The 16893-nt window shown below is 37.4% G+C and overlaps 1 protein-coding gene and 1 pseudogene across 1 annotated transcript; both read left to right on the top strand.

Annotated features, from left to right (window-relative positions):
* LOC101131520 (olfactory receptor 52H1-like) lies at positions 1-944 on the top strand (annotated as a pseudogene).
* Positions 945-6462: 5518 nt separating this feature from the next.
* On the top strand, positions 6463-9990 carry LOC101131162 (olfactory receptor 52H1). The gene has a single exon (XM_004050554.4). It carries the CDS (start codon positions 7119-7121, stop codon positions 8079-8081), a length of 963 nt encoding a protein of 320 aa, XP_004050602.2. The 5' UTR covers positions 6463-7118; the 3' UTR covers positions 8082-9990.
* Positions 9991-16893: the final 6903 nt, after the last annotated feature.

The following is a 16893-nucleotide window of genomic DNA, read 5'->3' as shown; positions in this document are numbered from 1 at the left end:
TTAATGGCCATGTACAACATGAGTGACCATGGTACAGGCCTGTTCATCCTTTTGGGCATCCCTGGAATTGAGCAGTACCACGTCTGGATCAGCATCCCATTCTGCTTAATCTATCTCATGGCTGTCGTGGCCAATAGTATCCTTCTCTACCTCATCGTGGTAGAGCACAGTCTTCATGCACCCATGTTATTTTTCCTTTCCATGCTGGCCATTACTGATCTCATATCGTCCACCAAATGTGTCCCCAAAACACTTAGCATCTTCTGGTTTGGTCCCCAAACAGTTTCCCTGGCTGTCTCACCCAATTATTCTTTCTGCACTATAGCTTTGTGTTGGACTCAGCTATACTGCTGGCCATGGCATTTGACCGCTATATGGCCATTTGCTCACCCTTGAGATACACTACTATTCTGACTCCCAAAACCATTGTCAAAATTGCTGTGGGAATATGTTTCCAAAGTTTCTGTGTTTTTGTCCCATGTGTTTTCCTTGTGAATCGTTTACCCTTCTGCAGGACACATATCATTTCTCACACATACTGTGAGCACATAGGTGTTGCCCAGCTTGCCTGTGCTGATATCTCCATCAATATCTGGTATGGATTTTGTGTTCCCATCATGACGGTGATGACAGACGTGATCCTCATTGCTGTCTCCTACACCCTCATCCTCTGTGCTGTCTTTTGCCTCCCCTCCCGAGATGCCCGTCAGAAGGCCCTTTGCACCTGTGGTTCCCATGTCTGTGTTATCCTCATATTCTATATACCAGCATTCTTCTCCATCCTTGCCCATCGCTTTGGGCATAATGTCCCTCATACCTTTCATATTATGTTTGCCAACCTTTATGTAATCATTCCACCTGCTCTCAACCCTATTGTCTGCAGAATAAAGACCAAGCAAATCCAGAACAGAATCCTTCTGCTCTTTCCCAAGGGGTCCCAGTGATAGGTGCCTGAGCTCTTGGAGGTAGGGACAAGTTCCTAGTGTGTGTTAAGTCAAAGACTGAACCTGTGTTCAGATGCCCAAGAGAAAGGACAGATTAAAATTTATTAACGAGAACTTGAGTTTTGCTTTCTTTGTGATTTGAGGCAGAAGTCTACTCATTCATTTCAGTTATAGCAAAGTAAGTTCTGAGTCTAGGAAATAATAAATATTTTTTGACTTCTAGAAACCAGAACTTATGTAATTCCTTATGATTGCTCTAAAGTGATTATAAAACTTTTAATGAAGACAATGTAATGATTGGCAAATCTGAATGGTTTTTCAGATTTATTTATCATAGTAGTTTATTTATACATCATAGCAAGGCAGGAAAATTACCTCTTTGATGACTCTGCAGGGTTCTGGGTTTTTACTTTGTTCACTCCTATTAATTTCTAGACAACATCAAGTATAATACCTAGCACACACTAGGGACATAGGCAACATTTATCAAATAAATAAATGGCAAGTAATCATAAAATTATTAATTTAAGAGTGCAGGTGTTTATATTAAGCAAAGGGATAAGGCAATGATAAAACTCAATGTTTAACTCAACCTTGAGAAAGCCAAATGAGTTGTGGGTGGGTGGAGTTTTCCACAAGGAATAAAAGGAGGAAGGCAAATTCCTATGGCTAGTAAAATGGTAAAGCAGGTACAGACTAAGAAGTGGGTTTAAGACTTGACCAGTTGGAAGCACTGGTGGTCTCAATTTTTTTTTCATATTTGTATCTCCATAGAGATGTAGTCACAAGCCAAAAGTGTACCTCTGTATGATTCATTATCTCTTCAAATCCAGTATGCATAACTTGGTCATAGTGAGTCATTCAGTCACTTGGTCAGTAATACTTATTTTTAGGTGTCTGCCAGGCAGCAATGATAATCAATGTCTTATTTCCCTTTCAAATCTGATACGTCCTCAAAACCTGTGGCTTTTTTCTAAATAACCTCTTGGATTCCCCAGCTGAGTGCAGGCACCCTCCTCCCCTACCCCAGTAGTTCAAACCCTCACTGCTTTCACTTGACTCAAAATATCAGAGTTGTTCATGGTCTCTTTACCTTGAGACTACTTTCCCATCTCCGTGCTACTACCCTTTTCACATGTCATTGAATTTTTATTTATACAATGGCTCTCAACGTATAGTTTTAATAGAAAAGAATGTCCTTTGGACTCGGAGAATTGTGTTTGAATTTATATTCTATCTCTTAACATGTGACAATAGCTACATGCATTGTTTCCAAAATTACTTGATGTATTTTGCATACCATAAATAAAAATATAGTCAGGTGCCACTTAACAATGAGGATAGAGTCTCATAAATGTGTTGTTAGGTGATTTTATTATTGTGCAAATATCATAGAGTGTACTTACACAAACCTGTGTGATACAGCCTTGGCTCTATATTATATTCTATAGCTCCGAGGCTACAAAACTGTACATCATGTTACTATACCGAATATTGTAGGGAAGTATAATATAATGTTATTTGTGCATCTAAACATGTCTAAACATAGACAAGGTACTCTAAAATATGGTATTGTAATCTTATGGGACCATTGTTCAGAAACATTGTTATGTGGCATATTACAAAGTATAAATAGAAAAGGCAAAAAGAAAAGTAGAAAGATTTTTAAAAATTAAGACAAAAAATAGGCCGAAAATACACTTTCCACCTGCTATGAATTTTTGTTCTCTTATTATATGTGGGTCAGAAATTCAGCTGTAAGCTTTCTAACAGTCTATGTGAGAGTTAAACATGATCAGCTACATAATTCATGATGGCTATAAGTTATAGACAGTTAATTGTTAGAGAAGCAAAACCACTTCTTGATATGAAGAACGGAGAAATATCTTCAGAAAGCTCTTAAAGAATAGGCAGTAAGTGATGCAATTAATCACATTCTTACAGAATACACAAGTTCATGTGACTCTTCAGTCCCTTATCCTAGTATAGAGAGGTGAAGCAACCTCAATTTTTATTCAGCGAAAGGTAAAAATTCTGTTGGGAGCCAATACAATACTAATCTCATTAGTTCTGGTTTATTCCAGATATTCTAGAACATTCAGAGTACTGAGTGGACTCCTGGCAATCTTTATTAATTAACACATTCAACAATATTTAGCAAACGTTTGACAAACATTGACAAAAACTGACTTGGCTTTCAGAATTGTGGGGTAAAAGCCACTTAGGTAAAAATTGATATCTGGACTTGCAGAAATTCCTGACAGTACCAGCTGGTAGACCTAACAGTTTTTCCATAATAATATATTTTATTTGCTCATATTGTTTTTACCAATAAAAATGTTTAATGAAGTTTAATGTTTTAAAAATTATAAGTGGGAGATAAGCTATAGGTATGCAAGGGCACACATAGTAGTATAATGGACATTGGAGACCCAGAAGAGGAGAAGCTAGGAGAGGGGTGAGGGATGAAACATCACCTATTGAGTACAGTCTACGCAATATGGGTGACAGGTACGCTAGAAACCCAGACTTCAACCTTATACAATTCACCCATGCAATCAAAAAACACTTGTACCCCTAAAGCCACTGGAATTTTTAAAAGATAATATTAGAATTATTTCATGTGGGCCATAAATTTTCATTTTAACAGGTGCCCTAGGTTATTCCTTTACACTATGAGTTTGCCAATATGTTAAGCATTTTCACGAGCAGTGTCCTATTAATTTGTCAATCCTTATAAAATCTTGAGAGACAGGTACTAATATGACCACCTTTTAATGGAAATTAAGTAACTCATCCAAAGTCCTTTATCTGGTAAGTGAGGGCATGAACTTGAAACCTGGGTGATATGATAGGCACACACACACGGCTTGCCACCCACATACACATCAGCTTACAAATAAATAAATAAATAAATAAAGCACTCTAAGGCAGTGTTAACTCAAAGGCATGAACAAGGTTAATAGAATCTTTTTCATCTTCTTCCCTTGAGGATGAGAAGAGGGCATGTCAGAGTCCCTAATCCCCTAACTACCTACCTTTTCCCCACAAGGAGCAGTGAGTGATCAGAGAAAATAAAGGGACAGGGAATCAACCTCTCTAACGTCCTTCCTTTTCCTTCCACTCATGTTTTTTTTTGGTTGGTGTGTCTGCTCTCTTGTAGATTTTGTCAACACACTCTTTCTTCTTTCCCTTTGGCCTGATCCCCAAGATTTGGTGAGTATTGGCTGTTTGAAGGGGTTTGATTGGGACAAGACTTAGAGGAAGTGAGTGAAAAGCCAGGGCTCTATTTCTTAGGGGCCATGGGCTGGGCACTATAATTTTCTTTCCTGAGCAACTCCCATTTATAAACTGAGGTCGTGATCTCCAATACTTGTGTATATGCTCCACTGAGTAAGCATCAAAAGATCAGAACAGATGGACAATTATACAGCTGGGTTAAGTATGACCACAGTTAGCAGTGTTAGGAAATTTCTGTTTCAGACATGTGACAAGAGTCCATAACTCTAACTTAAAATGTAGAATTAAGTGTGCTGGTATGTGTGTATGCCCAGGGGTGCTCCTGTTAATTTTTATCCATCTTGCAATTTCTGTTCTCTTCTCCACTGTGTGGTCTGGTTGTTAATGATAATACTAATGACATAAAATATAACCTAATATAAAGAAGTAAAACTTGTTACATGCTTACTATGTTTCAGGTACTATATTAAAGAATATTTTTCGGCTGGGCCTGGTGGCTCACGCCTATAATCCCAGCACTTTGGGAGGCTGAGGCAGGTGGATCACAAGGTGAGGAGTTCGAGACCAGCCTGGCCAACATAGTGAAACCCGTCTCTACTAAAAATACAAAAAAATTAGCCGGGAATAGTGGCGGGCACCTGTAATCCCAGCTACTCGGGAGGCTGAGACAGAAGAATCACTTGAACCATGGAGGTGGAGGTTGCAGTGAGCCAAGATTGTGCCACTGCACTCCATCCTGGGCAACAGTGCAAGACTCTGTCTCAAAAAAAAAATTCTTTTTTCAGTGCGTATCATTTTGTCCTAATAATAATTATAAAAATTAGAAATATTAATTTCTTTTAAAAACATAGGAACCCAAATATCATATAGTTTAAATAGCTTGCCCAGATTCACATAGCTAGTAAATTGTGGAACCAGGATTAAATTGTGAAATCTAGCTTTCTGAGGCTCCAGAGTACATGCTCTGTGCCAATATTTTGCTAACATACTGTGGATGCCTGAGAGTATGTATGTGTATCTACCATAATACCATAATTATTGCTGATAAAGTTAACACTAGTTCCTTTATATCACTCAATACCTAGTCCATATTTAAGTTTCCCTAACTATTCATTAATTGAATTCAATACCTAGTTTGTTTAAACAGAATTCAATCAAGAACTACACTGCAGGCCGAGCGTGGTGGCTCACGCCTGTAATCCCAGCACTTTGGGAGGCTGAGGTGGGTGGATCACCTGAGGTCAGGAGTTCGAGACCAGCCTGGCCAACATGGTGAAAGCCCGTCTCTATTAAAAATACAAAAATTAGCCGGGGGTGGTGGCGGGCGCCTGTAATCCCAGCAACTCGGGAAGCTGAGGCAGGAGAATCGCTTGAACCGGGGAGGCGGAGGTTGCAGTGAGCCGAGATCGTGCCCCAGCACTCCAGCCTGGGTGACAGAGTGAGACTCTGTCTCAGTAAAATAAATAAATAAATAACCACACTGCATTTATTTGTTTTTCTCTTAAATGTACTTTAATCTGGAAATGGATTTTCCTTATCTAATATTCCCCTTCCCCCTTTAATGGCATTGACTTGAAAAAAGAAAACAGATTGTTGTAGATTTTTCCACATTGTGGATTTGTCTGATTGTTAAATGAGAACCCTGAGAGTTAACCGTCTGTGCACCCGTGTGTGTTTGTGAATGCTTTTGGATGACTTCATGAACTTCTGTTGTATTTGAGTTCATGGAAATACAAAAACTTGAGAAAACCTTTCCTCACATATGTATGAATAAAGGATGACCTCAGACAAGTTGGGAGTGCTGTGAGTCGTTATGGAGGCATTACTGGGGAAGAAGGTATAGGACCAGTGGAGAGGTTTTAGGAATTTACAAAGCCTGTGACAGTGACAAAATCTAATTATGAAACACTTTGTTTATATTGTCAGCACATGTGTCGGGGGAAGATGGGAGGACAGGGGGCTTGTAATTGTGTAAGATTATGTATGGGTAAATATATGGTGGCAAAATATATGACAGAATGTAAGTGTAGGTCTGGATATGCGTGAGCATGTAAGTATTAAGGGTCTGTGTTTGAGAGAGTATGTGTCTTGGGTCGATGTGTCTCTCTAATAGATGTATGTTCACAAAAAAGCAGTCCTTCTTTTGGACAGAAACCTTGACTGATAGTGTCACTAAGTCCACAGTAGTAGAATATTATTCACTTACATAGTATATAGTGTGTTGGAAAACTATTGAATTTTTTTTTTTTTTTTTTTTTTTTTTTTTTTTTTTTTGTGAGGAGAAAGGCTAGTGAACCTCAGCTATAAGGGAATTTTTTAGTTTAAATCTGACTTACACATGTTATCCAGCATAGTGTAGGAACTCATCTGGTGTTTGCTGAACTGAATTAGGTTTTTAGATGGCAATAAAGGGGTGCTGATCTTACAAATGTAAGAGCCACAGTCATCAGGTAGCTTTAAGAGAAGCAAACGGTTGTCTTGGGGGCAGAGACAGATAATTCACAATGACAGAGCAAGCAGATCCTAAACAATGATGTCCATAAGGTCATATGAGCTATAATCCACCATGAAAAAGTGTATTCTGTACTTTGTTAATTTGTATGGGAGAACAGTATATAACGAAGAGTGTAACCAGTCTGGAAGGCTTCCTGTAGAAGCTGTGCAAACTACTGGGGGAGGTCAGAAGAAAGAAAAGATTCTCTTCAGGTAGTTTAATAATGGATCTGTTTGTATCTGGAACAATCTTGGTTTTTGCATGTTGCTACCATTATTACTAATTTTAACCTTTGTTCATTTCAAACGGGTTCTATTTTGGATGACAAATTATATGGTCACTTTATCTTCAGGAGGCAATAATGATAACTAGTTGAAAGTTTGAGAGTTACTCAAGTTTTTCTATCCTTAATCACCCTCTGTCTTTAGGGGCTGAGATTTATGCCATCTGCCTCTGCCATGATCATTTTCAACCTGAGCAGTTACAATCCAGGACCCTTCATTCTGGTAGGGATCCCAGGCCTGGAGCAATTCCATGTGTGGATTGGAATTCCCTTCTGTATCATCTACATTGTAGCTGTTGTGGGAAACTGCATCCTTCTCTACCTCATTGTGGTGGAGCATAGTCTTCATGAACCCATGTTCTTCTTTCTCTCCATGCTGGCCATGACTGACCTCATCTTGTCCACAGCTGGTGTGCCTAAAACACTCAGTATCTTTTGGCTAGGGGCTCGCGAAATCACATTCCCAGGATGCCTTACACAAATGTTCTTCCTTCACTATAGCTTTGTCCTGGATTCAGCCATTCTGATGGCCATGGCATTTGATCGCTATGTAGCTATCTGTTCTCCCTTGAGATATACCACCATCTTGACTCCCAAGACCATCATCAAGAGTGCTATGGGCATCTCCTTTCGAAGCTTCTGCATCATCCTGCCAGATGTATTCTTGCTGACATGCCTGCCTTTCTGCAGGACACGCAACATACCCCACACATACTGTGAGCATATAGGTGTTGCCCGGCTCGCCTGTGCTGATATCTCCATCAACATCTGGTATGGCTTTTGTGTTCCCATCATGACGGTCATCTCAGATGTGATTCTCATTGCTGTTTCCTACGTCCTCATCCTCTGTGCTGTCTTTCGCCTTCCCTCCCAAGATGCCCGCCAGAAAGCCCTCGGCACTTGTGGTTCTCATGTCTGTATAATCCTCATGTTTTATACACCTGCCTTTTTCTCCATCCTTGCCCATCGCTTTGGACACAATGTCTCTCGCACCTTCCACATCATGTTTGCCAATCTCTACATTGTTATCCCACCTGCACTCAACCCCATGGTTTACGGAGTGAAGACCAAGCAGATCAGAGATAAGGTTATACTTTTGTTTTCTAAGGGTACAGGATGATGTTTTACTAGGATAAGTTTATAGTGTACAGAAATGTAGAAAGAGTGAAATGGCAAATGCTCTTTAAAGCAAGAACTACCTGAAGCTGCTTTCATGTGCCAAGAATGTGGCATGATCTGTATGAAAATGATGGTCCTATGTATAAAATAAAATCCTTGATGACCTCTTTGCTTGTGAAATAGGGGGCTGTACAAAATATGATCAGGAAGAAGGAGATGAAAACGCAGAGCAAAATTACTCTAAATTGAAAAAGAGATAAAAATTTGGAAATTGAGATTTGCAGCTATTATAAGTGAGTTTGTTAAGTAAAACAGAAACACTGAGGAAGAGGGAATCAAAGTAAAAAGATCAGTGAGAAATTTCTCAGTGAGAGGATTACCAGGTGGATATTTAGGACATTAATGATAACATTTGATTCTAATTATCTTCCTTTTATGTTTCACTGTAATTCCCTTTAAATGTTTCCTCCCTATACACACACAATATGAAAAATTGAAGAGCCTTCAGTACAAGCCTGCTAAAATAATGTTATATCAGCAGTGCTATGAAGGGAATGAGTGAATTAGCATATTGATCAATGAATGGCAGGGTTGCTGGCTTTGGTGCTGGGAGAGGAGAGTCGCTTCTAGGCCCCAAGATGCATTGAGAAAGTGAGCTGCAGAGGTAGTACTGGGAGAACATAACCCCTCAAAATAGTTGGAGATTTGAGTCAAGAGCTGGACGTCTCACAGTACACAGATTAGACTTCTGTACATTTAGAAACTAAAGTAAAAATGTAACCATACTAGTTAGAGGATCTGTGGAACACTGTTCTATATACTGCAGTTCCTTGATTGCAAGACACATTTTTACAGTGAGGAGAGGGAATGAGGATGGGAAAACTACAATAAAGTAACACATCCATGGAAAAATGCATCCAAATTTTGTAAGCATTGGAACTGAGAAAATACTATATGTTGAGATCAAAGAAGGAAATTAGAAGCATAATCATAAACTGCTATGAAATGTAGAGTTGATCTATGCCAGTGGTTTCCGAGGTAATCCTAAAGAGCTGGACTCTGAGAGGTTGCTTTAAGGTGCATCTCAAGGCTTATGTGAAGGAAGTTTCTTGTCTTATTCTTCCACAATCACAGCAGATCTGATATTATCTAGTTTTGCTTGTGTATCAAGCACTTAGGTAAGATTCTACTTGAACAATAAAGTTTCTCCAATAAATCCTGTTTTGAAAATCATCCATTCTTTGGCTGTTATTAAAATGTGAAAAGAAAAACAGGTGCTGGTGAGGTTATGGAGAAAAAGGAACACTTATACACTGAGAGTGGGAGTGTAAATTAGTTCAACCATTGTAGAAGAAAGTGTGGCAATTTCTCAAAGACCTAAAGACAGAAATATCATTTGACCCAGCAATCCCATTACTGGGTATATACAAAGGAATATAAATGGTTCTATTATAAAGACACATGCATGCATATGTTCATTGCATCAATATTTACAATAGCAAAGACATGGAATCAACCCAAATGCCCATCAATGTTACACTGGATAAAAAAACGTGGTACATATACACCATGGAACACTATGCAGCCATAAAAAACAATGAGATCATGTCCTTTGCAGGAACATGGATGGAGCTGGAGGCCATTATCCTTAGCAAACTAACACAGGAACAGAAAACCAAATACTGTATGTTCTTACTTATAAGTGGGAACTAAATAATGAGAACACATGGACACACAGAGGGGAACAACACACACTGGGGCCTATCAGAGGGTAGAGGATGAGAGAAGGGAGAGGATTAGGAAAAATAACTAATGGGTACTAGGCTTAATATCTGGATGATGAAATAATCTGTACAACAAACCCCCATGACACAAGTTTACCTACGTAACAAACCTGCACATGCATCCTAGAACTTAAAAGCAAAAGTAAAATTATAAAAAAGAAAATCATCCATTCATTTGGAAACTATTTATTGAGGACCTTCTATATTTTAGATAGTGTTCTAAGCATTTGGGATTATGAGGCATCTCTGCCTTGCTTCCATGGATTTTATATTCTTGGGAGAGTGATAAGCAATAAAACAAAGAAATTAGTTCATTGCTTAAAAATATTAATATAATAAATGAAAAAAATAAAGTTGAATAAGATGATGGACTAAAACTGGCCTGGAGGACAATGGCAGAGAGGACAGCAAATGAAAATACTCTCGGGCTGAAAAGAGCTTGACATGAATTGAGGATAGAAACAAGGCCAGAGTGGCTGCAGCAGAGTGATCCAGGGAGGTGATAGGGCATGAGGGATGGGGAGGGGTAGGGCCAGATCCTGTGGAACTGAAACTATCCAAATCTCATTCTCAGAAGGGGAAACTGAAGATCAAAAAGTACAAATAACTTTTCCAAGGCACACAGCAAGGAAGTTATTAATATGGAGCTAGAATACAACCTGCTAACTCCCAGTTCAGTGATATTCTCATTAAACACGGCCTCATGCTTATGAAAACAGACTCCAAAGGAAGGGAAAAAAATCTGGGAAGATCAGAGCCTACTTTTATGGTTTTTATAAACTCTAGTTCTGTTTTAAAGTTTTAATTAATTTACATTTCAGTTATTTTTAAATTTTTAATTGACAAACATAAATTGTATATATTATGGGGTCACATGTGACGTGATTATACATGTACACATTGTGGAATGATTAAATCAGGCTAATTAAGTTATTCATCACCTTATATACTTATTTCTTTATGGTAAGAACATTTAACATCTATTCTTTTAGAAATTTTGAAGTATTCAATACATTATTATTAACTATAGCCACCATAGGGTACAATAGATCACTAGAACATATTCCTCTAGTCTAACTGAAACTTTGAACACTGACTAATATCTTCCCTTTTCCTGTCCACTCCCCAGTCTGGTAACCACCATTGTACCATCTACTTCAATGTGAACTCTAGTTACTTAAAATTAAGCCACATCTGACTGTATGAGAGTTCTGCTCTCTGTGCCAATTTACAAAAGTGCCCACAGATACCAGAAGATTTTCTAGTATTCTGTTATTTTCTTCTGGTTATTACCATGTTGCTGAGAACACGGATTGACCAAGATATAATATTTTTTAAGTTTATGAAAGGAATAATAAATTGATACAGAGTTGAGATAATTTAAAAGTACACACTCCTTTCATCCTGGTAGGTGTTGAAACCCATGATTATTCACTAATACACATGAATGGCTCTCATGAAAGACAAATAGCCCAAGAAACCCCAGTGAAAAAGAAACTGATGTCTATATAGTACCTATTCCTCCTTCCACCCTCTATCTCTGGCTCAATCATCTGCTGTTATTTTTCTACCCTCTTCCCCAGGAGGGTTCATTTATTTCTATGACTATATAAACTTTTTGCTTGTTGTGCTATACTTTAGTTTTTATATGTGATCTTTCTCAGCTCATAGGATGACTAGGATTAAGAAATGTAGATAAATGTGCTTTGCAGATTGCAAAATGCTATTTTAATATTAGCTGCTACATTAGTTTTTTTTGTTTGTATAAATTCAAAGGGTACAAGTGCACTTTTATTACATGGACATATTGCATAGTGGTGAAGTACGGGCTTTTAGTGTATCCATCAATTCTAATAATATTAATCCTTCCGATCCATGAGCATGGGTTATTTTTTCATTTGTTTGTGTCATCTACAATTTCTTTCATCAGTGCTTTGTAGTTCCTCTTGTAGAGATATTTAACCTCCTTGGTTAAATGTATTCCTAGGCATGTTTTTTGGTAGTTAGTGTAAGTGAGATTGCCGTCTTGATTTGATTCTCTGCTTTATTGTTATTGGTATATAGAAATGCTACTGATTATTGTATGTTGGTTTGTATCTTGAAACTTTACTGAATTCATTTATTAAATCTAGAGTTTTTTGACAGAATTTTGGGGTTTTCTATATATAAAATCGTGTTGTTAGCATAGAGAGATAATTTGACTTCTTCCTTTCTGATTTGGATGGCTTTTATTTCTTTCTCCTGCCTGATTTTTCTGCCTATGACTTCCAGTACTATGTTGAATAGGAGTAGTAAAAATTGGCATCCTTGTCTTGTTCCAGTTCTTAGAGGGAATGCTTTAAAATTTTCTCTGTTCAGTATGTGGTTGGCTATGGGTTTCTCATATATGCCCTTTATTATTTTGAGGTAAATATCTCTAATGAACATAGACACAAAAATCCTAACGCAAATACTAGCAAAATGAATCCAACAGCACATCAAAAACATAAAACATCGTGACCAAGTGGGTTCTATTCCTGGGATGCAATGATGTTTCAACATACACAAAATGATAAAGGTGATTCATTACATAAACAGAGTTAAGGACAGAAATGATATGGTCATCTCAATAGATGTAGAAAAAGCATTTGATAAAATTTAGCATCCCTTCACAATAAAAAAAAAACCCTTAACAAGCTAGGTATAAGAACATACTTCACAATAATATGTTAGTATCTTTACTAATTAGTGCTGTCATTCTCACCTCAGACCCATTGTGTTTAAACCTGAGCTTATCAGTTTGTCATTTAAAATCCTCCCACATTTTTATGGTTTATAGGAGTAGAAAACAGGTTAGGCTCAGTTTTGCTTCCCACAAGTTCACATTTACCGCCCTAGGTGACAATTATTCTTTCTGGTCAGGAAGGTTGCAAGTTTTCCATCCCATTCTTAGACCATGAATGAAATTACAAGTTCTGGTTTGGACTAAAACATAGTAATTATCTAAAAATCAGTAGGTAACTTTACAACACACAAATGATCTTATCCTATATATCTTCCCTTTGTGCAAATTCCCAATTTCTTACACTGGAGACTCCATCCATAGAGGAATTGTGACTTACTTTATCTTCTCATCCACAGAATCTAGTATGGTATTCTACAAATTGTAAGAATCAATGAATAAGTTCCTAACATCTTCTCTTCTAGATTTTCCACATCTAACCATTCTTTAGATATTTATTATTCCATTTCAGTAGCCCCTGGGATTTTAGTCCTACTCACCCCTCAGTCCCATTTGCCCTTATGTTAACCCAGATACCTGCAACTTGTATCTGGGCCAAATATTGAATATATGCTTTTTTTTTTTTTTAAGACGGAGTCTCGCTTTGTTGCCCAGGCTGGAGTGCAGTGGTGCGATCTCGGCTCACTGCAAGCTCTGCCTCCCAGGTAAACACCATTCTCCTGCCTCAGCCTCCCAAGTAGCTGGGACTACAGTTGCCCGCCACCACACCCAGCTAATTTTTTTTTTATTTTTAGTAAAGACGGGGTTTCACCATGTTAGCCAGGATGGTCTTGATCTCCTGACCATATGCTTTATGTTATATATCAATGACAGTAGAGGTAACTTCTGTGTTCAGAAGAATAATGTGAGGCTTACAAAAAATCAACAAAATCAAAATTTGGTTATTTGGAGGATAAACAAGATTAATAGACTGTTAGCTAGATTTAAAAAGAAAAAAAGAGAGATTCAAATAAACATAACCAGAAACAAAAGTGGCATTATAACCAATCCCATAGAAATACAAAAGATCCTCAGAGACTCTTATGAACACCTCCACACACACAAACTAGAAAATCTAGAGGAAATGGATAAGTTTCCTGGAAACACACCATCTCTCAAGATTGAATCAGGAAATAGTTGAAACACTGAACCAACCAATGTCAAGTTGCAAAATTGAATCAGTGATTAAAAAAAACCCTACCGACCAAGAAAAGCCCTAGGCCAGATGGATTTATAGCCAAATTCTACCAGACATACAATGGAGAGCTGATATTTATTCAACTGGAACTATTCCAGAAAATCAAGAAGATACACCTTTCTGACTAATTCTGTGAAGCCACATTTCCTTGATACCAAAACCTGGCAAAGATACAACAACAACAAAAAACTGTGGGCCTATATCCCTGATTAACATAGAGGCAAAAATCCTCAACAAAATATTAGCAAGTGAAAACCAGTACTACATCAAGAATTTCATTCACCATGATCAAGTACACTTAATTCCTGGGATGCAAGGTTGCTTCAGCATATGCAAATCAATCATATGCATAAACATATGACATAAACAGAATTAAAACCAAAAATTGTATAGTCATCTCAATAGATGCAGAAATAGCTTTCGACAAAATCCAACATTTCTCCATGATAAAAACCCTTGAGAAACTAGGCATTGAAGGAATATACCTCAAAATGACAGAGCCATCTAAGACAAACCCACAGCCAACATCATACTGAACAGGAAAATAGCTGGAAGCATTTTCCTGGGGATCTAGAGCAAGAAGAAGAATGCTACTCTTACCGCTTCTATTCAACATAGTACTGGAAGTCTTAGCCAGAGCAATTAGGCAAGAGAAAAAAATAAAGGCATCCAAAGAGAAAAAAAAAAGTCAAACTATCCTTGATGATATGTGTTTTTTTTAAATCTAGAAAACCCCAAAGACTACACCAAAAGGATCCTGGAACTGATAAATAACATCTTAAAGTTTCAGAATACAAAATTAATGTGCAAAAATCAGTAGCATTTCTACATACTGATAATGTCCAAGCTGAGAACCAAAGCAAGAACACAATCCCATTTATATTAGCCACACGTGCACACACACACACACACACACACACACACACACACCTAGAAATACAACCAATGAAGGAGTTGAAAGATCTTTAAAAGAACAACTACAAGGCTGGGCGTGGTGGCTCACGCCTGTAATCCCAGCACTTTGTGAGTCTGAGGCGGGTGGATCACCAGATCAGGAGATCGAGACCATCCTGGCTGCAGAGATGGTGAAACCCCGTCTCTACTAAAAATACAAAAATGAAATTAGCCAGGCGTGGTGGTGGGCGTCTGTAGTACCAGCTATTCAGGAGGCTGAGGCAGGAGAATTGCGTGAACCCGGAAGTTGGAGCTTGCAGTGAGCAGAGATCATGCCACTGCGCTCCAGCCTGGGTGACAGAGTGAGATTCTGTCTCAAAAAAAAAAAAAAGAAAAGAAAAGAAGAACTACAAACAGTGCTGAAAGAAAGCACAGATGATACAAACAAATCGAAAAACATTCCATGCTCATGGATTGAAAGAATCAATATTGTTAAAATGGTCATACTGACCAAAGCACCGTACAGATTTGATGATATTTCTATCAAATTACTAATTTAATTTTTCACAGAATTAGAAAAAACTCTTCTGGAATTCATGTGGCACTAAAAAAAAGCCTGAATAGTCAAATCAATCCTAAGGAGAAAGAACAAATCTGGAGACATCACATTATTTTACTTCAAACTATATTGTAAGGCTACAGTAACAAAACCAGCATTGTATTGGTATAAAAACAGACACATAGACCAATGGAACAGAATAGAGAAACCAGAAATAATGCCACATATCTACAGTCATCTGATCTTCAACAAAGTTGACAAAAATAAGTAACAGGGAAAAGACGCCCTATTTAATAAGTGGTGCTGGGATAACTGGCTAGCCATATGCAGAAGAATGAAACTGGAACCCTACATTTTACTATATACAAAAATTAAGTCAAGATGAATTTAAAATTTAAATGTAAGACCTCAAACTATAAGAATCCTAAAAGAGTACATAGAAAACACCATCTGGACACGGGCCTTGGGAAAGAATTTATGACTAAGTCCTCAAAAACAATTGCAACAAAACCCAGAATTGACAAGTAGGACCTAATTATGCCAAATAGATTATTCACAGTAAAAGAAACTGTCAATAGTGCAAACAAACAGCCTGGGAGAAAATATTTGAAACAATGCATCTGACCAAAGTCTAACATCCAGGATGTATAAGAAGCTTAAACAATTGAACAAGCATAAACTCAAAAAACTCCATTAAAAATGGGCAAAAGATATGAATAGGCATTTCCAAAAAGAATATATATGAGTGTCCAGCAAACATATGAAAAAATGCTTATCATAATTAATCACTACAGAGTTGCAAAAAAATTCAAGCCTTGCTTTTACTATTATATTTGAAAGACATAGAAAGCTTTCAATAAGTATAACCAGTATAAGAAAACATAGAAAATAATTAAAGTACTCCCCAAAATTGCATACATTGTTCTTTGAAAGTGTGCATATGGGCGATTAATGTAGAGGACTTAGATTTTATATTAGACACATGAGATTTTGTCATTCTGCAATTATAGTTAAACAAAAAAGTTTTAAGTAAAATAGTGAAAGCCCCATCTTAAAAGTCTAGACACACAGGTGGAAGAATATAATTTATGTCAACCTTTAAAATTATGTCAAGTGAACTTGCATCCTGCTTGTTAATTTATCTAATTCAGGTTGAACTGATGACAATGCTACTTGCAGGCAATAATTTATAATTAAACTATTTTTGTGTGTGTTTGTGTTAGCTTTTGCTTTTCTAATGTTTGTAGTAGGATAACTTGTCTCCCAAAGGTCTGTTAATAGGAATAAAAGAAATGATTTTAGAGAAATTTTGTCATTTTCAAGACAATTATTTTTATATTTTTAAAAAAATTAGCCAAGCAGGCTATATTTTTAAAATTTATCTTCAATGCTTAATTAGTGGCCAGTTTCAACAATTTATCCTATACATTTATAGTTAAATTTAATTCATTTTTTATTTTCTTTTTTCTTTTCTTTTCTCTTATTTATTTTTTTTTTTTTGAGATAGAGTCTCGCTCTGTCGCCCAGGCTGGAGTGCAGTGGCGTAATCTCAGCTCACTGCAACCTCCCCCTCCTGGGTTCAAGCGATTGGCTGTCTCATTCCCCTGAGTACCTGGG

This window comes from Gorilla gorilla, chromosome 9 (genome assembly GCF_029281585.2).
Source record: "Gorilla gorilla gorilla isolate KB3781 chromosome 9, NHGRI_mGorGor1-v2.1_pri, whole genome shotgun sequence".
Lineage (NCBI taxonomy): Eukaryota > Metazoa > Chordata > Mammalia > Primates > Hominidae > Gorilla > Gorilla gorilla.
This window is presented reverse-complemented; position numbering and strand designations above follow the sequence as displayed.